This window comes from Cyprinus carpio, chromosome A23, assembly GCF_018340385.1.
Source record: "Cyprinus carpio isolate SPL01 chromosome A23, ASM1834038v1, whole genome shotgun sequence".
NCBI lineage: Eukaryota > Metazoa > Chordata > Actinopteri > Cypriniformes > Cyprinidae > Cyprinus > Cyprinus carpio.
In genome coordinates, this window is record NC_056594.1 from 17,061,311 (window position 1) to 17,086,040 (window position 24,730).

The 24,730-nt window shown below is 37.6% G+C and overlaps 1 protein-coding gene across 1 annotated transcript in view; it reads right to left on the minus strand.

Moving 5' to 3' along the window:
- Positions 1 to 24,730, minus strand: part of LOC109048350 (integrin alpha-5-like) — a 49,250-nt gene that overhangs the window by 23,392 nt on the left and 1,128 nt on the right. The window contains exons 2-14 of the mRNA XM_042713982.1: positions 11,719 to 11,849; positions 5,702 to 5,802; positions 5,129 to 5,252; positions 4,983 to 5,044; positions 4,846 to 4,891; positions 3,029 to 3,157; positions 2,890 to 2,934; positions 2,462 to 2,505; positions 2,205 to 2,258; positions 1,435 to 1,487; positions 1,141 to 1,349; positions 689 to 883; positions 544 to 589 (exon numbers count right to left, since the gene is read on the minus strand). Coding sequence (XP_042569916.1) covers positions 544 to 589; positions 689 to 883; positions 1,141 to 1,349; positions 1,435 to 1,487; positions 2,205 to 2,258; positions 2,462 to 2,505; positions 2,890 to 2,934; positions 3,029 to 3,157; positions 4,846 to 4,891; positions 4,983 to 5,044; positions 5,129 to 5,252; positions 5,702 to 5,802; positions 11,719 to 11,849 — 1,239 coding nt within the window. The remainder of the gene's footprint in view (positions 1 to 543; positions 590 to 688; positions 884 to 1,140; positions 1,350 to 1,434; positions 1,488 to 2,204; positions 2,259 to 2,461; positions 2,506 to 2,889; positions 2,935 to 3,028; positions 3,158 to 4,845; positions 4,892 to 4,982; positions 5,045 to 5,128; positions 5,253 to 5,701; positions 5,803 to 11,718; positions 11,850 to 24,730) is intronic.

The window sequence follows — 24,730 nt, forward strand, 5'->3', positions numbered from 1 at the left end:
GTAAGATACACTGGGATCACTAAGATTTTTTAAAAATGTTTTTGAATAAATTCTCTTATGCTCACCAAGGCTGCATTTAATAGATCAAAACACTAATACTGTGAAACATTATTGCAATTTTAAATTAATTCCTGTTATGACAAAGTAGGGCTGGGCGATATATCGCATGCAATTGTCACGTGCATTTCGTCAGTAAAGCCGGTTCCCTGATTAGCGCTAAATCGCCATCACCTGCTTTCAAATGGAGCGGCATTTAATAGACAGAGGCGTAGTTCACTGACAAGCTACGCAATATCGAGTTCATTATCAAAGGCGATTTATCTGCGATAATGAACGCGATATTGCGTACCATGTCAGTGATCTACGGCTCTGTCTATTAAATGCCGCTCCATTTGAAAGCAGGTGATGGCGATTTAGCGCTAATCAGGGAACCGGCTTTACTCACGAATTGCGCGTGACAATTGCATGCGATATATCTCCCAGCCCTATGACAAAGCTGAATTTTCAGCAGCCATTACTCTAGTCTTCATGTCTGTGACTGACCTGTAAAGAACTGCAGCGTCTGCACCAAATGCACCAACAATAAGATCTGCATGAAAAAAAAAAAAAAAAAAAAACATGTTATCAGACTAGATTTCAACTGTAATGGCAGTGGTTTAAGGTAGCTAAAGAGACTAAGTTTTCTCACCTGGGTAGCCATTGTTATCCAGATCTTTGCCTCCACGAAGTGCGTAACCAAAGCTGGCAGGTAGAGCTGACGTAGAGGCCCACTGGCCAGCGATCACCTGAGAGGGCTTTTCCCTGAGTCCTCCAGCATGTCCATTATAGATGAGCACCAGTCCTTGTTTGTTTTCCCCACCAAACGGACAACTGATGGCCACGTCTGTTAAGAGAATATTGTAGAATAAGAGGTGCAATGATAATAAAATTGACTTACTTAAAATAAAATAGACTTACTTTCATGTAATAGGTGTTAACCGATAAAAGTCAGATACTAAAAGTCTACAGTATATAATTTTTTTTATTTATTAAAAAAATTATTTTTTATTAAAATAAACAAAAAATCCAGTATCGGCTGATAACTAATACAATTGTCTGAAGACTGACAGATAAATGCAAAAATCTGGGCAGATCTCTCACCGTTGTAACCATCTTGGTTGAGGTCTCCCAGAGGGGTAATGGAGCTGCCAAACCGGGCAAACATCTGTGTGCCCGTGAGGTGAGGTATCTGAGGTGTAAGATCCAGAGGTCCGTTCTGCATGTACACGTAGACTCGACCCAACTCCTCTAACCTCCCATCAGAGTCACGAACCATGAACATGGGAGCCCCAACTAGCAGGTCCGTCATCCTGAAGGTGATATGAACCACAAACTTAAACACTAAACACATTCTTGTGACACATTCTTGTCTAAATCCTGGTTATGGTTACCTACCCATCATTGTTTATGTCAGTAGCAGCCACCACATAGCCATAGTAGGAACCCATCTGAAAAATTTAGGAAAATTAAAAACTGTAATAGATCTGAATCATGTGTAAATACAAGCTTCTCAGTTTTACACTGTACATACAAACAACATGCAGACTCTTATGAATGTCACATGGACAGTAACTTTACGCCTGAAGGCACTCGTTGACATTTACTCTGTTTGGTTATGGTTTGAGTGCATGAAAAGAACTCTTTGATGATTCAGATGTGGCTCGCTCTCTAGCCCCCTGAGGTGGGCACACTCAAATGCTTTTTGATTGTATTTACTCAGCTGAGGCAATCAGAGCAGTAAAAGGCCTCCAACAATTTCCACTTGCAAAACTGTGGCGCTCGTTTAGAAAAATTGCCTGTGCGCTCTTGCCTCACATAATGTGTCCTTTACTATTTACCACAGAGCACTCCAACTTGGTTTAAAGGGACTTGTAAAGGAAATGATTTTTGCTTATGTCATCAGTGTGCAAGGGTCTGAAGAATATCAGGGTAATATCAGTAATAAGAATCACATAACTTCTGCTAAAATGTCACGTCCTAAAATAGCTGCAGCAAAATATATTATTACACCACAAAAGCCAATAGAGCAACTTGGAAACAAGATTTGAAAATATGAGTAGTGCATGGGCATGCAAAACTTGTCACCATGATGCTAAGATGTTTTGTGTGCATTTCTATGTTGCTGCGTGTTCTACTTGCAATACAATGAATGCCATCAAACTTACCTGCTCACCAGTGAAGGTTTTCAGTGTATCCAGAGAACCATTGAGAATGGAAACCTGATAAAAAGACAACAGACTCGAGTTTTCATTCCATCAAGTATCATCATAAAAATCTCTGGTTGATTCCCAATTCCAAACTAAAAGTCATACTTGTGGATTTGGTCACATTTAATGCACTAAAAATCTGACTTAACCCGCATCTTGATTAAAAAGACCTCTGGCTAAATGTCTTGGTTTATAGTGTGACTGGTTTCTCTCACCTGTCCATGCAGTCCGACTCCCCTGGGAACTCCAGTCACAAAGTCTGAAAGCAGGTGAGGCAAAAAAAGAGAGGAAAAACAGAAAGATTTAGGAGTGGAAACATGGAAATGTGTGAGTTCCTCAAGATCTCTGAGAATTCTAGCGATCAGAGCTACTCTAAGAGCTCTATTTTCAAATTTGTTCAGGTGGAAGGGATTCATAAAGAGGGTATAATCATAACACTTCCTTTGAAAGGTCCTACAAACAGCGCATGGATTTAATACATCCGTTTATGGCTATTCCAACAGCAGATGATTCACCGTCACAGTCATTCTATCTCTGTTTTTAATGAGTATAATGAAAAGGACATCAAAATAATCAAGTTAAACTGTAACCTAAATGAACACTATAATGTTGAGGTTTTATATTTTAGGGTCACAACACTCACCTTCATCATCATCACCACTGAACTCGCCGACAGCCACTGAGTAACCTGTTAAACATATGGAAACCATGGGTGGTGACCAACAGAAAAAAATCGAAGTATTTTCAACTTGACAGCTAATAAGGGGGATGGAAAGACATACCCATGTAGTTGTCATCAATTGCGATCTCTTTTATCTGTTTGGTCTGCATCTGGCCCTTCACTGATGTCAAGAAGTATCCTGGGTAATAGGCCTTGACTATTTCTTGTTTAACCGCAGTGATCACTTGGCCTAGAAATGGTAAGAAGAAACAGACCTTTTAATTGCATTTGGTCTAAATATCAATGTTGATGCATATAATAAATGCAAATATCCACATTTTGATGGAAATCTTGTCAAGTGAAGAAACTGCCTTGTTTACGAAAGGTACACACACTACTGTTCAAAAGTATGTACGATTTTTTTTTTTTTTAAGTATCTTATTCTCATCAAGGCTACATTTATCCAATTAAAATACAATAGAAAAAATTCTGTTTTAATATATTTTAAAATGTCATTTATTCCTATGTAGGCAGAGCTGAATTTTCAGCAAACATACTCCAGTCTTTAGTGCCAAACAATCCTTCAGAAATCATTATATTCTTATTATTGCCAATGTTGAAAACAGTTATATTTTATATTTTTGTGGAAACCATGGCGCATTTTTTTCCAGGATTCCTTGATGAATAAGAAGTTCAAAAGAACAACATATATACACAGTCTTTAATAGAAATTATGTTTTGTAACATTTGATATGTCTCTCACTTTTGATCAATTTAATGCATTGTTGCTAAATAAAGGTTTTTTTATTTATTTATTTTTTACTTTTTAACAGAAATTAGCTCTTAAAGGGGTCATATGATGCTTTTTTAAAGATCATTATTTTTTTGTATTTAAAGTAACAGAATATGTTGACATGCTTTAATGTTCAAAAAGCACATTATTTTTCAAATACTGTACATTATTGTAGTTCCTCTATGCCCCGCCTTTCTCAAACACGTTGTTTTCTACAAAGCCCCTCCTTCTGAAAAGCACAGGCTGCTCTGATTGGCCAGCTGACCCAGTGCATTGTGATTGGCCGAACACCACAAGCTCTCGTCGGAAATGTAACGCCCCTTTACCTAATCACGAGCTTCATCTTTCAAAATAAATGTCAAGACAGTTAATAATGTCCTTAGTTTTATCAGTTTTTTATCAGTTCAAGCTCAAATGGGAACAGAGTCACGTGACAGACACAGTGATGAAGCTCCTATGTATTTGCAGTACACATGACACGGACGGTTAAGACAGCTGACTCCACTGTGTGACCCTGTCTCTCTCTCTCTCTCTCTCTCTCTCACACACACACACACACACATACATAATGCGCAGAACTCTGCATTTGAACAGTCAATAGCAAATACTTAAACTAATAGTCCTTAAAATGTGTTTGATTCAGAAGCGCCAGATTGTCGTAGCAAAGTCTGAATTACCTCCTCTCAAAACAGTCGTCCTTAAAATGTGTTGCTGTTCTGTTGTAAGTAATCTTAAAGATCCCTAAATGCATCTACCTTCGGAAGGCCAAATAAAGTGCTTTTGCTTTCACCTAGAAACACACAGCATCTCCCTGACATGGCTGCTTCAACACTGAAACCACGCCTTCTTTCTTTGCGTGAACATTTGGGCGGCATTACTCAAATATTTCCACATAGTGATGTAGAGATGTGGGGGCGTGTTTGAATGAGCCGTTTTAGGGGGGTGTGACAGAGTCTTAACTTTGATAAAGAATACCTCTTTGGATTTGAGACTTTAGTCTTTGCAGCTTTACAGATCTTCTTCATGCACCAAGAGCTTGTAACACTCCAAAGAGAAAGGAAAAATTTAAATCGCATCATATGACCCCTTTAAAGACTCTCTTCTACTCACATCTAAAACTAGTATTTTTATTTTGAAAGTCAAACCTTGCCAGAAGTAACTGCCAGGTCCTCCAAGCACCACCTTTCCTTTCTATAACATAGCAACAGTATCTAGGTGAGACCAGAAGGAAACAGCAGATAAGCAATGCTTTGTGTTCTATTCAGTTCTAATATCATCTCACCTGTGTAAAATCAGCACTGAATCCACCTTGACAGTAGCCTTGTCCTTTTTCTTCATGGAATTCTGCAATGGATGGGAAGTTACTGTATGTTACTTTGACTTTAAAACAACTAAAATTAAACAAATCATCAGTGACTGCAAGCCTACCAGTGCGGCACGGAGCATATTCCACAAAATCGGTGAAGTTTTTGACGGACAAAAAACATGAGCCAGTAGTGTCAGCAAGAGGTATGTCTTGCTTGGCTCTCCATGAGTAGAGCGGGGCACAAGCCTATGGAAAGGATAATGCAAGAGGTTAAAGGTCACCTTCATGCTAGCTGTGTACAAAGAAGACCCTGATGATAAAGTAACCATGATGATAAATTCAGGTCACAGTTTGATAATCCACAAGGGACATCATCTAGACGTCTGATATTACAGATCAAGCATTATCCACAAGCCAAAAGAGTCATAAAGTTCAAATTGAGAAAGAATACAAAGGAATGAATAGAAGAATAAAACAAATGAACAGAGCTGGATCTGATCCGATTATTCATCATTTGAGACTCACACAGATAATTTAAGAACATGAACTTAGAACTAAATCACCAACCACACTGTGTTCAAGCACAAATGTTCAAGAAGAAATAATGGTTTGTCATGATTTGAAGGAGGGTTTATGTCTGACTGTTATACAGTCTATTATCCACACAGCCTAAGATATGAGTAAGAAGATCTTACCAGCACACTATCTTCATGCACTCGTACTGTTGCTCCAAACCACTGATGGGATTTGAACTCTCCCTGATGCACTGTATCATTCAGCGTCATATTTAGATTTCCTATAAAAAAAAAAATAAAAATAAAAAATTGAAACATTACGCTAGAATGTAAAGCCTAAAAAATAAAATAAAGATAGACAGACAGACAGATAGATAGATATTTGTAATAATGTTTTATCAACTTATTACAGTTCCTTTGAAACATTTTCCAAAATCGTGTGGACAGAAAAAAAAAAAAAAAAAAAGAGAATAATAAATATCAGTGCATTTCACAACCAAAATCACATCATGCCCAACATTATTTCCGAGTGAATATTCTGTAGCACTGAAATGTCACATCAAATTAGTTAAATGTGATTTTAAGCACATTTAGACCCCTAATAAAATGAAAAGACCAAGGTGGAAAAAAGAACAGACTGTACAATGCAGGCTCAGGTGTCCATTGAGGTTAAAGGTCATATCATGAAGTGCCGGCACAAGAAGGGGAAAAACAGATGGTCACATATGGGCTGAAACTGGATTCATAAATCAAAACAAAGGTGACATGCTTGCCAATGAGAGAGGTTGGGAATAAACAAATAGACCACCAGACCAAAACCATCAAAGATCAGGTTCAACTGCCAGAGAAGTCACTTGGCCAAAAATTTTGTCCAAAATGTTCCCCTTTCTGACTGCCAAACTGAACTTTGCCACAGACATTTCTCCAGTTGCACTATAATTACAAGCATGATGCAACAGGGTTCTGTGGTGTGATGAAAGGAGAAGGGGGAAAGAGAAACTGAGGAAGAGGAGAAATAAGTGAAAGGTACAACTAGCAGTAACACGATTCTCAGCTGGGCCTGGTCTCATTCGGAATGAAGAAACTGTGCCAGGGAGCCTCATCCAAACAAAACAGGAGCTCAAGTTATGTGGGTTAATATTACAAAAACTGTCAAGAAATGTCTAGATCATACTGTAGCCCCAAATCAAAAGAAGAAGAATAGGAAATTATATTTTCTCATAATACAAAAAAAAAAATAGCGGTCTTGAAATAGTCCATGTAAAATCGTTATGCAATATTTTCGATTTTAGGGGGAAATATAACTATAACATTTCTTTGTGTGATTCACCCAATTGGTAAGACCCTATTTTACCATCTAATATGACTGTTTCATTCTGAATGAGGAAACAGGAACCTTCATCCAAGCAAAAAAGGAGCTCAAGCTATCTGTCAGATACACTCCTACTGATACAAACACACACTCTCTCTTGCTCTTCGTCTTCAGCTCACAGCACCCTTCACCTTACTCTTCCCTTTCTGAAAGTCTGCCATCCCTTTCCAGGAATTCCACTTCATTATTTTCTCGGTTTAAGTCACCATCTCCCACTCATTCCTTTATTATCTTGTATGGTTCTCCCTCTAGCTGTCATCTCTGTATACTTGTCCTATTCTTTTCCAAACCACCCCTTAACACAGGCAGACACACACGCCTCCTTTTCCCCAGACATCTTTTGTTTCCTTCTCTCAAGGATGTTTGGTACCCCAGTAGGAAAGCAGTGGGGATTAGAGGCCTCTAATAACATTAGAGGATATATGCCTTATGGTCACCTCCAGGGTGATGTTTTCTCTTTCTTGTCTTCCTCATCTTTCCCTCGCTTGCTGCCAAAGTGAAGAGGCCTAAAGGGTCACGCAGGAAAACCAGCAGCCCTGGATTGGAGAAAACTCAACTGAAGTGTGTAAGACACAGTAAATTGAAGATGCCGTCTAATGTAAAACTAGTACATGGTTGAGGGGTACAGTTTGTGGGAGGAGAATCAGTCTACGTCGATGGAGGTGGGCCGTTAAAACTAACAATTATCTCACTTTCCACATCACGAGTGAAATGTACAGCTGGGAAGATAAAGCTCAGCGGGGAAGGTGGGGGAATGGTGTTGTCTGGCTACGGTTAAGGGAGAGCTACCCAAAACTGGATGAGATTTCCCTTTGTGTCAGTACAACAGTCCTGATTGTTTAAGACTCTGATGCAAGATATGGTTGAGTGTTTGGAGATTAAATCTGTGCATTTATTTACACATTTAACACAAAAAAAATGGCAAGCTCTAATCTGAATGAATGGATTAACACAACTTCTGAGCAGTTTTATTATCTTTAACAGAAACAAAACTGAAAACATTGGTTTTCAGATTTAAATGGTGAGGTCTTTATTTGAAATATTTGCTGACAAAATTTAAAATGTAAATATAGCATAATTATTCACTTTCTCCATAGACAAACAAACTTTTAATGATAACCTAACATGAGCTCCTAATGATAATGATTTATAAAAATGTTTTCATTAACTCAAATAAAAACGAAATTAACCGAAATAAAACTGAAACTACACTTAAATAAATTATGACTTATTAACTAACTAAAATTAATTATAAAAAAACAAATTAATTTAAATTGATATAAATGCTACATTATAAAACTTTAAACAACTTGCCCGCATGAAGCAAAAAATGCCACTACAAAAAAACGAGAAAAAAAACACATACATATCTTATAAAAAAAAAAAAATTATATAATATAAAAAATAAAAAAGAATTATATATGGCTGATATAACTATTTATAACTACAGTAAACGTAATAAAACTATTATGGCTATATATATATATTTATATAAATATATATATATATATATATATATATATATATATATATATATATATATATATAAATATAATAATATATATGAGTTCCCAGGAAGCAATACAAAAATACAAATTAAAAACACACTCTACAAAAACACATTTTGAAAATATGGGTGCACAGTTTTTTTTTATTAGTCCAACTGGAAACAGATCAAGTTCCCAGGAAGCAATATGAGCACTTCTGTGGAAGAATCAGTAACTGGATTTGAGTCATGGTTCGTGGAAAATTCAGCTGAATCTTTGAAAGTTATTCAAGAGTTTTGTTTGCTGCAAACAAATTATATAATCCAACCGCTCAAGGTTAAATCCAACAACATCATATAAAAGGAGTTCTTGGTTAAATCAAATGTCTAAATGTTCTTGCCCGGAGTAATGCACCTTTAAGAGACACCTCTGCTGTGATGTACAGCCATTTTAATCAAAATTCTCTCTATTCCTAATCCTATGATTGCTCTCAGTTCCTGGAGTCAGGCTAAGACGACCTAGCTGACAATCTCATGGGACTGTGGAGGTGAGGAGGTCCCACACACACCTCTCTCTTTTAATGATGAGAGAAGAGCCCCATTAGTGGAGTATCTTGATCTGTGTAAGAGAAAGGGAGGGGTAGCGGAAGGCACAAGCCACATGGCTAAATTCAGTCATCACATCAAGCGTCCCCAGGGAGACACCAGGAGACAGGGAAATGAGAACAGACAAGAGACAATGCTCTCTGTGCTCTGCTTCCCGCCCACTCTCATCATTCTCTGTTATTTTCTTATCAGAGAGGAAGAGGAAAGAGGTCAGATCTGAAGACACGATTAGCTAATGCTCTCTCTGACTGAGGGATGTTAGGCAGGAGGAAGTACTATGTGACCCTCTTGCGGCCCACTTGAGAACCAATGGCGCATCAGTGGCCAAAGGGTCAAGTCCAGATTTAAGTGGTGAGGTCTTTATTTGAAATATTTGCTGTGGCTCAATGTAAAATAGAAATGGAGGCAACATAAGACTGAGCTGCAATGTTATAATCATAAATCATATTTTTAAAGAAACTGATTTTTAATGATAACATAATAGATGAATTAATAATGTCTAAACTGTATAATGTCATGCTCTGTTTCAGATCATCTCCTGACTTCTTAGAAAGACCTAACATGAGGTCTAAAACTATTATATATGCTTTCAAATGAAAAAATAAATATAAAATAAAAAAAAATACAATTAAAATAATAATAAAATATAAAATACAATAATAATAATTTTTTAAAAATACTTAAATTACGGGTGCTAAAAGAAGGTTATTGCCATGCTCTATATCAGGTTATCTCCTGATTTCTGAGACTGGAAAGACCTATAATAAGCTCTTGAACAATGATATGTGCTTCAAAAAAAAAAAAAAACAACAAAACAAACAAAACAAAAAAAACAAAAAAAAAAAACCAAAACAAAAAAAAACAAAAAAAAAAAAAAAACCAAAAACAACACACACAAAAAAAAAAACAAACAAAAAAAAAAAAAAAAAACAAAAACAAACAAAAAAAAAAAGGAAAAAAAAATACTTCAAAAACCAACCCAAATAAAACAAATAAATAAATAAAATAAAAATACTTCAAAAACCAACTGTGCTAAAAAGGTGGTTATTTTCATGCCTTTATTTTTGGTTATGTCCTGAACTGCTGACACTAAATGAAACTGAAGTAAAAGCCAAAAAACCACTTGTCAAAATATTAACCATTTTGGATCGGTCAGGATATATTGACATCTAATTGAATGATCATTGGATACGCATTAACCTCTGAGGTTAAACCAACCTCTGTAATGCATCACACACGTCACGGGGTATTAGCTTAATTCAGTTAAGATCTTCTGCTTGACTATTGAGTTAAACCAAAATAAAATTATGTTTTAATTGAAGTCAAACGTAATAAAAAGAAGAGCATGACATTTACATGACTCATAAGCACACAATATGTTTGCTAAAAAAGCCCTACGTAGCTAAATCTGCGATCTGGCTGTTTTCTAGAGCATGCAGCTGTGCGTCATGAGTTTCAAAACAAAAGAAAATTTTACAAAATAGATCTGTAAAAGGTTTTGTGACAGTTTTGGTGGTCTATATCTCCCTGTGTTTGAGTAATAGACAGTAAATCACAGCTTGGATTTTCAGAGGAGACTTCGATTCCGCAGGAAGGAAGCCAACAGTATCTCACTGAGATTGTGAACACTTCATGGTCCCCTGACATGTGTTCTACATACTCAGCAACTTGGAACAGTTCTTAAGACTCCGTCTGCTTCAAGAAAAGAGGCAATACACAACTGATAAAGCATACATTGCGGTCTCTACTTAGTCTTTTTTCTGTGTGTTGTAGTGCATAGAAATCTGAATCCTAATGAAATGCATTTTTTATGTTTTACATCACCACCATAAGAGAAATTATTCTGGCATGGCGAGTAGATGAAGGACCAACAATGCTAGCAATGTTAACATGCAGGCACTAACAAGACAGCCACAAAGCTACACAGTCTCTGTTCATATCAAGATTGAATATCTGTTGTGAACACCACTTGAAATTCTTCCAGTGATGTTTTTTGTTCCTGTAGGTTGATTATTTTCTCGGCTGACCAATAAGATATGATCTTTAAGGAAATGTGATGCCATTCCAGATATTGTTTTTTTTTTTTTTTTTTGGCATCAGAATATAGACAAAAACTACATAAAACAATCTCTATCTACCCATTTCAGCCATTGTTTAGCAGTTGCTAGCTATCATGTTTTGCCTTCCCTGTTGAGAAACACATCTAATTTAAGAAAATCAGAGCCTGCATGTACATCAGGAAGTCTGCTTGAGCACTTGTCTGCCTTCGCTTCGTCTAAATACCATTTTCCATCAACCTCTCAGAGCAAAATCTACACAATGAAAGGCAAAAGGCTGTGCAACCAAAAGGTGCTAGCTTGTGGAAGCCACATAATGGAAGGAGCGGATATACATCAATACTACAATTGTTTTGGGGAGGATGTAGAAACTACTGGAAGTCAAAATACTGGTTCTAATTTAAGTGCTGGTACACAATCAGCAGAGTACATTCTTATTCATTAAATCAGTATATAGACATATTCACAAAACAACAAAAACTAAATAAAAAGTGACAAAAACACACAACAAATTACTAAAACTTTAAAAAAAATAAAACTGAAAACATAAAATATAAAAACAACATTCTATTTAAAATATTAACAAAGCACTAGACCAGAGAATACCACACCCTGGACAGCTTTTTGAGTTTAATCTTTTTGTGACCACCCACATCAACTGGTCAGTGAGACTTACCCTGTCTATCAAACTCTATGCTGCTGCATTGTGATTGGCTGAGGCTCCATGGACAGTAGAAGACCGATCCTCCTTCTCTGATGTTGGGCTGGCTGGTGTTGGCTTTAGGTGCTCCAACTATAATACTCACACTGTTCAAAGAGAAAAAAAGATGAAGGAAGCTGTTAGCATACTAATAAGACTATGAGGAATATTTATAAGAGAGCAGGACAAGCACAACAGTGTTCCGATTCACAAAAAGTCTACTGGAAGTTTTGTTAAAAAGTCTGGATTTGAACATCAGAGCTGAAAAGCAACATCTATCCTTCTATGTTGAAGACGACAGATGAGGGCAGATGTTGGGAAGCCAGTAGCATGTTGAGTTATAATCAAAATGAGATTTAAACTGAAACAGACAAGACATTTAAAACATATTTTTTCATACATTAGTAGAATTGTTACTTTTAGTTTAATTTTCCTAGAATTCAAAAGCTTGATATTAGCCTTATTTTTTATTAAGATTTAAATATAATAAAGACCAGCAGGCAACTTATGATCTTTGAGGAAATGGACTGTCTCATAATCAACCATACAGAGCTGAATTATGTAACAGCGTGGCCATGTGCAATGGTTAGTAACTTGGTTGGCAACATGTGACCGCCAACACACAACCACACACACACCAGGCCCACTGGGTAATAAGTCAATGAGAAAACAAGAGCCCAGACTGCTTGAAGTCAAGCTAGCTGCTTCTACAGCTGTTTTTCCCCCTGGGTTATCACAAACAACACATCCAAATATTTAAACATATACAGACAAACATAGCCACATATTTAAAAGCATGATCTCAAAGTATTCACATGTCAAAACTTCATAAACCAAACAAACTTCTCAACAGAGAGGAATAAACAATTGTGGTTGGACAGGATGAGAGTAACAAGCAGGAACAGCTGTTTAAAACCACATTTTCACATTCTCTGAAGAAAATGTGAGTGCCACAACGTTGCTATGTGGTTTCTAAGGTGCTCTGATTGGTGTTTAGCATGTCACTATGTGGTTGCTATAGGTGGCTTCTTACAGGCTCAAATCGAAATTGTCTGTATGATATTCTGTACTATTATTCTATTTCAAATAAATGCTGTTCTTTTGAACTTTATTCAAAGAATTCTAAAGAATTTATGGAATCCACAAAAATATTAAGCACGACCGTTTTCATCTTTGATAATAAAAAAGGGTTCCTTCAGAACCAAATCAGCATATTAGAAGGATTTCTGAAGCATCATGTGATGCTTCACTGACATAAAAACATTTTTAAAAAATTTATATCATAATATTACAGTTTTTTTTTTTTTTTTTTTTTTTAATGGAAGCTTGTCTCCCCGACTGAATAAAATATATAAAAAGTTAATTGCTACTTTTTAACTCACAATTCTGACTTTTTTCTAAGAACTGTGAGATGTAAACTCACAACTGTAGATATAAAGTCAGAATTGGGTGGCAATCTCACAACTACGAGAAAAAAAAATGTCAGTTTATCTTTCAATTCTGACATTATAACTCGCAATTGAGAGTTCACATCTTGCAATTCTGAGAAGAAAAAAAGGCGGAATTGTGAGATAAGATTTTTAAAAATCTTACCGACCCTAATTTTTTGAACGGTAGTGTAAATATACAGGATTTATTTTCCTGTTTTATCATCTATCAGGAGAAAATTATAAGAATGATCATTTAGAAAGGTAACAGCACATTGTTTCCTGAGATTTGACATTCGAAACAAGCTCTCTGAAAAATGCCCAACAGTTAAACGGCCACTCCCACAGTCCCTGCTCTTCTAATCTGTGTTTAATTTTCCAAGAGCCAGCATGGATTGGTGCAGTGCCGCCATGACCTCATTGTCTGTAAACTTACTATCATCTTTCCTGTCATTAAGGCTGGTCCATTGAGAGATGGGGGATGGGGGTGTGGAGGTGTTTGTAAGAGGGCACTGAAGGAATCTTTGGGGAGGGGGTCAAGGTACAGGAAGAGAACATCCTTTCCTGCCCCCTGGGCTGGTCTCAGTGACGCGTAACAGAGGGCTTCCTTACAAAGGCTGTATTCAGCAAGCCCTTCGGTCAGCCATGGAGACTCAAGCACACTTTAGATGGACTGCAGAGATAGAGTCCTATAGGTAGGAACAGATGACCACTTGAGTTGAAAAAAGTTGACCTCATCCTTAATAAGAGGGCTGGATTTTCTCAGCTGTTATTTACAAAAAATAGTGTGTCTTGAGGCAAAGAATTTAAGTTTATAGCTTAAGCACCACCCTGTACTATGGAAATACATGGCATTTTGTGGCCACTTAGTCAAAAAAAAATCCATTAAAAGATGATAATGATTTTGAAAATTGAAATAAAGCTAAAATAAAATAAAAAAAAATCTATATTGGAAGTAAAGCAAACATTCTACTTTAAATAAAAACTAAAAAATTATGAATATTGCCATTAAGTTAAAATACTAAATTTAAACAACTAAAACTGAAATAAAAATTCACAAAAGCTAAATTAATAAATGACAAAAGAACATAATACATTTCTTAAACTTTAACTTGAGTTAAGATTAAAACTGAAAATATAAAAATAAAAGGCTATTCATCATATTTGGAAACTATGGGGGGGGGGGTTCTGTCTGTCTTTTTTTTTGTGCATAGTTTTTACTATGCCTTGGAAGTCACGCAACACATTTTGTTGTACAATGACAGTAAAGGAACTGAATAATTTAATAGGACAGTTTCCAAATCCTACACTGGGAGGAATGCCAGACGAAAAGAAAAAAGGCCTGAACAAGAGATCAATGGATAAATAGGGAGGACATTAAACATGGAAATGTTTGTTGGGGTCACTAGATTTCTAGGCCACAACAAGTGAAGCATAAACCACACACACAGACAAAAAAAAAGAGCAGACACTCCATTTGTTTTGATAAGGGAGGAACCAAAACAAAGCCTTTTTCCGGCTTGGACAGCGTACCCCATTTTTCCACCATATGTGTGTATGGACAGAGGGAGTGTCCCAGAGGTGTTATAGAACCCCAGCTGAGGTGTAATGTCAATCCCAGATTCCCTTGATGGCTTTCTCCTGGGAATTAGGGCGTCTTACAAAATTCCCACTCAGCGATAACACCTACAGATAATGTCTGAAACTAAAATGTGAACAGGCTGGTACACCTCATCTGAACCCCAGCACACTATGAATGAACTCAAGTGCACTAGTCTGATGAAATGTTATGTTGCTATGATGCATGTGAAATGTGTCTAACAGCTGCAAATTCACTAGCTTTCCCAAACACTTTCACTCTTCTGCTCGAGTTCCTGGAATGCTGTACACTTACACTACTGCTTTGGTTGACTGCTCACAAGTGTACAGTTACAGTGCAGCTACAATCATTGCACTTCTGTTATGATAAATTACACTAATTTAGTCTCATTAAATATTCCAAGTTATTGTTTTAAATATTCATTCATCCAAATAAAAAAATTACACCACAAGGTTTCGGTTTAAGCAAATAAGTCCTAAATGTATATTCAAATGTGCCGCTTTGATGCAAAATTATAATATCCAAAATTCACTATCAACCATATTTAACAGGAAACTTTAAAATTGCTTTTATCAACAAGAGGAAATAACCGTGTCTTCTGCATAACACTAAACACACAGTCTAAATCATGCCGTTTTGATAATGATCTGAAAGAACTGTAACTAAGAAACGTATATATATGTTTATATAATGGGGGTTTATCTTAAGGGGGGATCTCATCACTCTTAAATGTCCTTCTTTTCTCCACTAAATGTTTAAATGTTGGGCTAACATTGGTATAATGGCTCCACATAAAATGAGAAAGACTTCAGGAGGCCTTCCAGCCGAGGGAATGCCAAAGTGAAGCTTACTTTAATTAAAACAGTCTGGCCTTGTAAGAGAACAACAGAATGTTGTTTCAATCCTGCTATATCGAGGACAAATTTTGATTTAACTTATTATTAGCCTCTGTAAGTATTTGGTGATCAGAATTATTGCAAAGGTCAGAGGTCACTGTCTTTGGAGGATGGATTTTTCGACAGTGGGCCTTCATTTGCTTACACTCATGTCTTCCTAAATCTGTATGACTTCCTTCTGCGGAAGACAACAAATATATATTTTGAAACTTTTCAATTTGCTTTTTGTCCATACAATGAAAATCAATAGAGTCTGGTTTTGTTTTGGACCCTATTCACTTTCATTGTATAAAAAAAAAAACAATTTAAGCATTCTTCAGAATCATTTCAGACGTGAAGCACCAAAGAATTCACAATAAAACCAGGAATATATACCACATCAACATTATGACCACCTTCCTAATATTGTGTTGGTCCCCATTTTGCCACCAAAACAGCCCTGACCCATTGAGGCATGGACTCCACTAGACCCCTGTATCTGGCACCAAGATGTTAGCAACAGATCCTTTAAGTCCAGTAAATTGTGAGGTGGGACCTCCATGGATCTGACTTGTTTGATCAGCACGTCCCACAGATGCTCGATTGGATTGAGATCTGGGGAATTTGGAGGCCAACTCAACACCTTAAACTCGCAGTTTTCATCATCAAACCGAAAGAGACGGCATTTTGCATTATCCCACTGAAAAATATCCTGCTGAAAGAAGCCACAGGCACCAGAAAATACAGTTTCCATGAAAGGGTGTACATGGTCTGCAACAATGCTTAGGTAGGTGGTGCAAGTCAAAGTAACATCCACATGAATGGCAGGACTCAAGGTTTGCCAGCAGAACATTGCCCAAAGCATCACACTGCCTCTGCCGGCTTGCCTTCTTCCCACAGTGCATCCTGGTGCCATGTGTTCCCCAGGAAAGTGATGCACACGAACATGGCCATCCAATGCAGCCCCATAAGCAACAAACTGACTCTCACTAAGATGCAAACATCATTCTCGGTGTGGCTCTAATTAAGCTAATTGAGTTAGTCTGAAAATCCAGCTTGAATAAGTAACCACTAAAATGCTAAGCTTCCTAGATACTCACCACTGAAGCAAAGGATGTCTTAACAGTTAACCCATTGCTTGTGAGGTTTGGTAATCAGACCAGAATTATAGCTATAAAAATGAATTGGTGCACCACATATATCATCTACTTAAGTTGTGGTGAGAAAACTTTGGGTGAAAGACGCTGATAGAGCAAAACTAATGCCACTAATAGTTAAAGGCCATCAGATGGCAGATTCCTTAATTTCCACCACCTTCTGCTTAAAACATGGGTGCCCAACCCTGCTCCTGGCGATCGACTGTCCTGCGTTGTTTAGCTTCAACCCTAATCAAACACACCTGCCTTTAATTTTTAAGTGAGCCTGAAGACCTTAATTTAATTTAGTTGCCAGGTGTGTTTGATTAGGGTTGGAGCCAACTTTGCAGGACAGTCTCGCCAGGAGCAGGGTTGGGCACCCCTGGCTTAAAACATTCTCCCACCCATTCCACACTTCATTATCATCCAGCTGTTTAACTTATGTCACTCGAACGCTTTTATAAATGCTTAAGCTTGCCAAGAAACCACCCTGGTTGCTAATGAAGAATAATCACAATCAGACAAAACACACAAAACCTCAGCCTGCCACCATTACATGGCATTGTAAAATGTTTGCCTTTTTTGCCTAAAATACATTAAAATAGAATATTTTACAATATTACTGTTCTTGCTGTATTTTAATCAAACAAATTCAGCCTTGGTGAGCATAAGAGACTTGTTTTAAAAACATGGGAAAAAAAATCTTACAGTGCCCAAACTTTTGAATGGTAGTGTTTTTCCTATCATTGTGTGTCAAAAAAACAACAAAATCAATCAAGCTAACTGGATTTCAGTATGCTCGCCAAGAACAATTCATTATCATCAGTCACTTCTGTAAGCAACTTTAGTTATTTGTGATTATCCCAGTTTTCCCATGCCCACCAGACATATTAACACGACCGTAATGCTTAAAACTGATTGCAGTTTGTGGCCTTAGGAACATTTCTGAAACTGCACAAACAAAGTTGAACAATTATTAAGCTATCCAGAGGCAAGCAAAATTTTAATGTTGTTTTTAGCAAAAATGGTTACAGTGATAGCACACCACATCCTCCCAGAAAATGTGGAATGGATCCAACACAAAGTGTACACTGTAGCAACTCTCTGACATCAAGAAAAATCCAATGACCTCAGTGAACTAACATTTTCGAAATCTAAAAAAAGCCAAAGTGAAATTTAAGCCCTGGACAGTTCACTTTTTGGGTGTTTTCCTTTGTGCGACGCCAGCAAGCATTAACTCTGATGCCAGTCTGTCTCTGCATCATTAAGCAGCTAAGCAGTTGCGATGGAAGCAGCTAATAAAGAGATGGATAAAAGTGGGCTGAAGAAGCTCTGTATGTGGTCCCAGTCTGCTCACTAGACCTGATACACACGTGCTCTGTTCTGCTGTCTGGGAGCTGCAGCCCAAAGATGATGAGCAAAGCAGTGACCGCTGGGTCAGCTGGCACTGTGGGATGACAGCTCACTCAAACAGCTGGCGTGCCAAGAGCCCTGAGGAGAACTGCATAGTAATGGAGGCAGACGAGAAAGCTAAAATCATTAAATCTCCTTGTATTAATACCAAAAATGAAACCTTGCATGATGCAACGCAAGAAAATTAACAACTCATTTACAGTCAAACTGAACCCAAGTTTGCAAAATGCATTGGAATATTGCAAGATGCAACAACCATCTCTAGTTCCAACAGTAAAATATAATGGCCTTAATAAAAATAATAATAAAAAAAACACACTTGTGCAATGTCTGCTCCAGAGTTGGAATAACCGTTAAAACTGCACACATGCACTCGATCTGATAAACTTCCCAATCCCATTTTACACAGTCAGATTTTAAACGTCAGCACAAAAACATTTCCTCTCAAAGGATATGGTTCAAATCAACATCACTACACCAGGTGCTGAGAGGTCAACCAGATCTAGAGCACTTGGCTTGATGTGCAAAAAGCCAGCTCTGCGCTACATGCCAATGCCAATTAATGTACTAAATATCAAACCAGAGGGAAGTTAAAGTGGTAACATAAGAACAACGAGCTAAAAGGTGTATTTTAAAGAAATGAAAAGTGAGTGTTGTGTTCATTTTGATGCATTTTTATTATAAATGCAATTTAAAGAGCACTTTTTTCACTTAATTATGCTTAAATGAAAACAAAAAGATACTTTTGACATAAATGTAAAATCATATTTATCCATGAGCAATTGGCATCCAAAAACCCATTCTGCCCAGATAGTGGTACCATGTTGAGATCATAAGGCTAGCAAATTACTATTCTTTTCATCTAAGTAAACCCCTAATATTTTCTTATGGAATAAGTGCCAATATTCTTACAAATACGGCTTTCGGAAACAATATTTGAAAGCAAAAACATTACCTTTGCATTTGATAATACATCCATGCCACTAGGTGTCAGTATTAAGTTAAAAAAAAAATTATAAAAAAAAATAAATTAAAAAAAAAACTACATCAACTTGGTGCAAATCAGACCATGGCAGTGTCCAAAATTGCATACTCTCTGATTAGGTACTTGAATAAGTAGCTAATTTGAGACTGTTAAAAATTAATGTTCGATATAATATAGATGCGTTTAGTATGAATGTCATCCAGGCATACTACATTCACCATGTTGTCATTGTCATTGCTACTCTTCTCAAATACTGATTTTCACCAAATACATAGCAGAATCTCTTGATACCAAATTGTAACCCCAGCCCCCAAAGAGCTATAATTCACACATTCACAGAGGCCAGAAAACATCCCAGTGTATTTTGCAACTGTTGGCCATCGACACCTCTGAGGGAGCTTTCTCAGCATGGAGTCCCATCTTCACACTTGAAAAGACTAAGAGGGAACATTAGATGCAAACAATTAGCATCTATCGCTCACCTTTGCATGCTATGCCTCACATCCTTTGTTTGTAATCCTGCAGGCAATAAACAGGCCATCTAAATGCTGGCTGATTGGACATTCACTGTCACTGCCAGCCCAGCAGGGGCCTGATAAACCAAAACAGAACAGATCCAGATGATAATGATCTTCTCAAAATGTACATCAGGAACAATGGAGATCTGAAGTAATCCATGCATCAACCCCAGGCCATTGTGAAGCCCAAGGGCAAAGCGTCTGCAAAGTTGACTGGGCCATTTGTTCTACCGTGATCGAACACATGCCTGTTTTTCCACCAGGGTGCATGTACACCCTTGCACACAAGAGCCTATTATGCGAGATTGCCAGGTCCAACGAGGTCATAAAAAGCAGACAACTTGTCAACGGTAAAGACAATCTAACCCACAGTCCCAATCAGCTAAGGTTGCACCCAAATAGTGGACTATAATTTTAAAACAGGCCAATCTGATTGACACCACCATTAGAACCAAATCTCATTGAGCCAAAAGAGCTGAACAAGGTTTTATCAAGAAGCAAAAGAGCCAAAAACTTGAATAAATAAATAGAGATTTAAGTAACATGGAAAGGTTTCCCTACTGAAAACAGCAAACCTTTCTACCAATGCACAAAGGCTTCTATTGTACAGAATTCATGGAAAACACTAGTCGTCGAAGGGAGAACCTGGGTGAAGAATAGCTTGGCACACCCATCTCCAGCAGGATGCAAGACTACAGACATCAGACAGCCTAATCCATTAAGGAAGAGTGAAAATTATAAATAGCAAATGAAACCCTGGTAGAGCTAAAGCAAGTCTCTTTATTTAGCAAAGGCAAACTGACCTCAAGAACTGAGGTAAATTTTGATCTAGCAATGACCTTCTTAGAAAGAGTAAACTTTGTAAGAATGATGACCAGAGCTGAGGAGGACTTACTGCATAATATATCAGAGCCAAATCATCAATGACGCAGTACTGCTCTGTACAAACACATGACATAAGACCAGGGGACAGATTCATGAAGGGAATGTTCTTAAAATCATTATAAATAACTTCCAAAAGTTTGGATAACCTCCAACTTATCTTAAACCCACAGAGGTATTACTACAAAATATTAAAAAATGATCATGAGGTGCTTGCTACTTAGAGATTAATAGACAGACAAAAAAATTTCAAATTTATTTTTGTGAATCTAGCCCCAGGAGGTCATTATAAGAAGAGCGCATAAGGGTTTGACATGCAACGTAACTTGGTAAACCTCAACTTTGCGAATCTTTTGGTAATAAAACCGACAGAGGCAGGTGAGAACGTTTTTTTTCCTGTTTTTACAGTAATATTCCTGCAATTGTGGCTGCAAATTCGTTGCCTTTGGCCGCTAATGCAGACAGTCCAGTTCCTCGGATTCAACCACAAGCTTCAAATGGTTGCCAACAATCATCAAACACCAAAAAAAAATATTTTTGAACATCATAAACACAAAAGAAATGTATGCACAGGAAAGCATTATTCTCTGAAAACAACACTCGTCATCCGGAGCTACACAAATCCCAGCAGGAACAGAGATGGTGTTTAATTTCTATTGTTTTTGCAATCCAAACTTTTCAAATTAAGCCATTTCATTTTCTGACATTCAACCCTACATCCAGACCCTGACCATTGCCCTTTCATCTTCTTATCCAAAGGTAAAGAAGAAAGAGTGTGTAGAATGTGGTACACATCACCCTTTTTTTTTTAGGCAGAATAGGTTTTGGGTCTCTGATGAGAGCATACAAGAAGACACTTGTTGAAAATCACCTAAAAGACTGGAGAATCTTCTCAAGTCAAGTAGGACATCCAACCACAGTTCTTTAGGACTAATTCAGTTTATATACCAGACCATCCGGATGAGGCCCCTACATAGGAACTGCACTGTTCTTCTCTCAACATTCAAGAACCATAAATTTGTCCTCCATGTATACAGCTGTATAGCCCCCTGACACCAAGATCATGAACTCTGTCCTTGGGCAGTTCTCTGTGGTGGTCTGCACACTAGCTAATTCTATCAATGCGTGCCAGGGTGTACTGTTCTCCTCAGACCTATGTGCCCCTTTGGGACCAGACTAACAGGAAGTGGATGAGGCCAGAATGTTCTGTGAAAAAGTAAGATTTAGAGAGCGAAAGAATGAGGGAGAACATGCAGGATAAAGAGTTTATACCTGACACCAGATTCTTCATTTTAAGAGAACGAGTTTTTAGATAGCTGGCTGCCACTGTTCAAACAAAGTTTGGACCACATTGACTATGATTTCATTGAAACATACGTAAATCAAATCACTACTTTTTGAAACCCACAATAATATGGAGTCACTCAAGTGGATCTTAAATGGATACTCCACCCCAAAATGAAAATGTTGTCATTAATCACTTACCCCCATGTCGTTCCAAACCCGTAAAAGCTTTGTTCATCTTTGGAACACAATTTAAGATATTTTGGATGAAAACCGGTAGGCTTGTGACTGTCCCATAGACTGCCAAATAAATAACAGTGTCAAGGTCCAGAAAAGTATGAAAGACATCTGTTTTCTTCGCTCACAAAAAGTGTTCTCGTCACTTCATAGCATTACGTTTGAACCACTGATGGCAGATGGACTATTCTGACGATGTCTTTCATACTTTCCTGGACCTTGACACTGTTATTTATTTGGCAGTCTATGGGACAGTCACAGGCCTCCCGGTTTTCATCCAAAATATCTTAAATTGTGTTTCGAAGATGAAGGAAGCTTTTACAGGTTTGGAACAACATGGGTGTAAGTGATTAATGACAATATTTTCATTAGAGGGGTGGAGTATCCCTTTAAACTCCTTTAACTTAAAACTATATGGCATGACGTAATTGAAAGGACCAAAACTACATATTTTTAAATTTTGGATTGTCTCAATGATTAGTCAGCTAGTCAGTTTTAAGGAGGCCCTGAATAAATTTGTGTCCTACAGACCCCACTCATGACTGCATTTCTCAAAAGCATTGTAAGCCAAATAAAGGGTAGAAAACATTGGTACCAGTAGTATCTACAATCTAATTAGGCTCACGACGCTTTTGGGCAGTTTAGGTCATAGGCATACTAGAAACTTCCAGGCAGGTGTGTTGAGGCAAACTAGAGCTAAACTCTGCAAGACACCGACCCTCCTGGACCGAGTTTGGAGACCCCTGCTTTTGGGAAACATAGCCCAGACCTGGTTCTAAGGGGGTTTTGCCATTAAATACATGCACAGACATTCAATAGGGTAACTGTCAGAAATTTAACAAATAAATATACTAAATAGTTAAAATATAATGCAATAAATAACTTATTATTTCATAGATGACTTTACGGGACAGCTGTTGGTCGACCTACAGCACCAGAAAACTAAGAAATACACATGCTATCAAATACCTGGGAAGAAAACTCTTGATATAGTACATTCTTTCACCCCTTCACTCAGCCTCCAGTTTGAGGCCCATCCATCCTCCTCCACGACGACATCTTGGGAGTGAAAAGTTCAAATGAAGTCATCACTGAGAGAGCTGCCTCTTGCCATGACTTCACAGCTCATAAAAATGTGGCCAAGATACCGTGTAGGAGTCGAGGGGCGTACAGTCTAGAGTATTAGACTGGAAGTACATGGTCAAGAATTTAAATGCCATACATGAGTCCCAGAACGGAGAAACACACTCTTACACACGCACTCCTCTGACTCATTCAACCATGTGTCATGCTCCAAATCATCTGCAGCTTCTAAATTTCATCTTCGCCAGACACACTATGGCAGACTTAAACAATAGCTGGAGGGTCTGCCTTAGAGAAAATGAGCAAAAAAAGACAATAAGAGACGAAAACGGGAGAAATGTCTCACTGAAAATAACACCCCCAGGAAACCGGATCCAGCATGAGCCCACTCTGACTAAAGCCCCTCTACAGCTGTGCACGGCCAGACACAGTCCAGCAGACAAACACAGATGGAGATGGCTGATTGTGGTATTTTCTAGTCAGGACATGCGTGAGTTGATTATTACTGCAATCATACAGTGCCGCACAGCTGTCTGCAGCTTGAAAAGAGAGTAATGCAGCCAAAGGGCAGGGAAGCCCAACAGATCAGCATTGTGATTGAATGGCATGCCTCATACTCTGTGATTTCCCCTTGGATTTATCACCTCATATGGCAACAAAGATCATATCTACAGGTGAAAGGTGATAATGTGGACTTGCAATCAAAACTAGATTACATTTACGATAACTGCTGCTCCATTCAATAACATTCTCCATTCAAAGCTGTTCCGAAGGCAGACTACAAGTATTTGGGGTACATATATAAAAATCATATTGGCTCTTAGGGTAACATTACTAATCAATAAGTACTTAAATGGATAGTTAATTCAGAATTCTGTCATAATTTACACACAGTGTTCCAAACCTGCATGACTTTATTTCCTTTGTGGATAACAAAAGAAGTTATTCCTAAAAATGTCTCTGGTTTTTTTTTTTTCCATACATTGCAACAGGGTCCAATGTTGTTTCAGCCTCCTAAAGCTTTCATTGTATTAACAAAAACAGTTTAAACACTCTTCACAATATCTTTTATGTTCCATGGAATAAAGTCTTACAGGTTTTCACCAACATTTTATTAAATGATAGTTTTCATTTTTTAAATAACAATTAGGATACCTATAACTAATAGCCAAGCAATGAAGTGTCCCTTCAAATCAATTTTTAACACTCTAAATGTGAGTACTGTGACTTATCTTGTATCTTACTATGACATCATTACCTCTAGTCAAGTCCTATTTATTGAAAAACCTCCAGTGATGCCACTGATAGAGGCACTGCCATCCAATCACATCTAAACCTGCAAACACACTTCAGACTTGCACAAAACAAACACTAAACCACACTTTTTAGGACTGTTGCTCCCCAACTGTGGTGATATGCTTTGATCTAAATGGCAGTGCACAGACTGGGTTGGGACTGTAAACAACAGTTGGGGGATACCCCTGGTTTCATTGCCCCATGTACTGGAAAGTGTGAGCTAACTCTGAGCTCTAGTAGACTTTAATACAC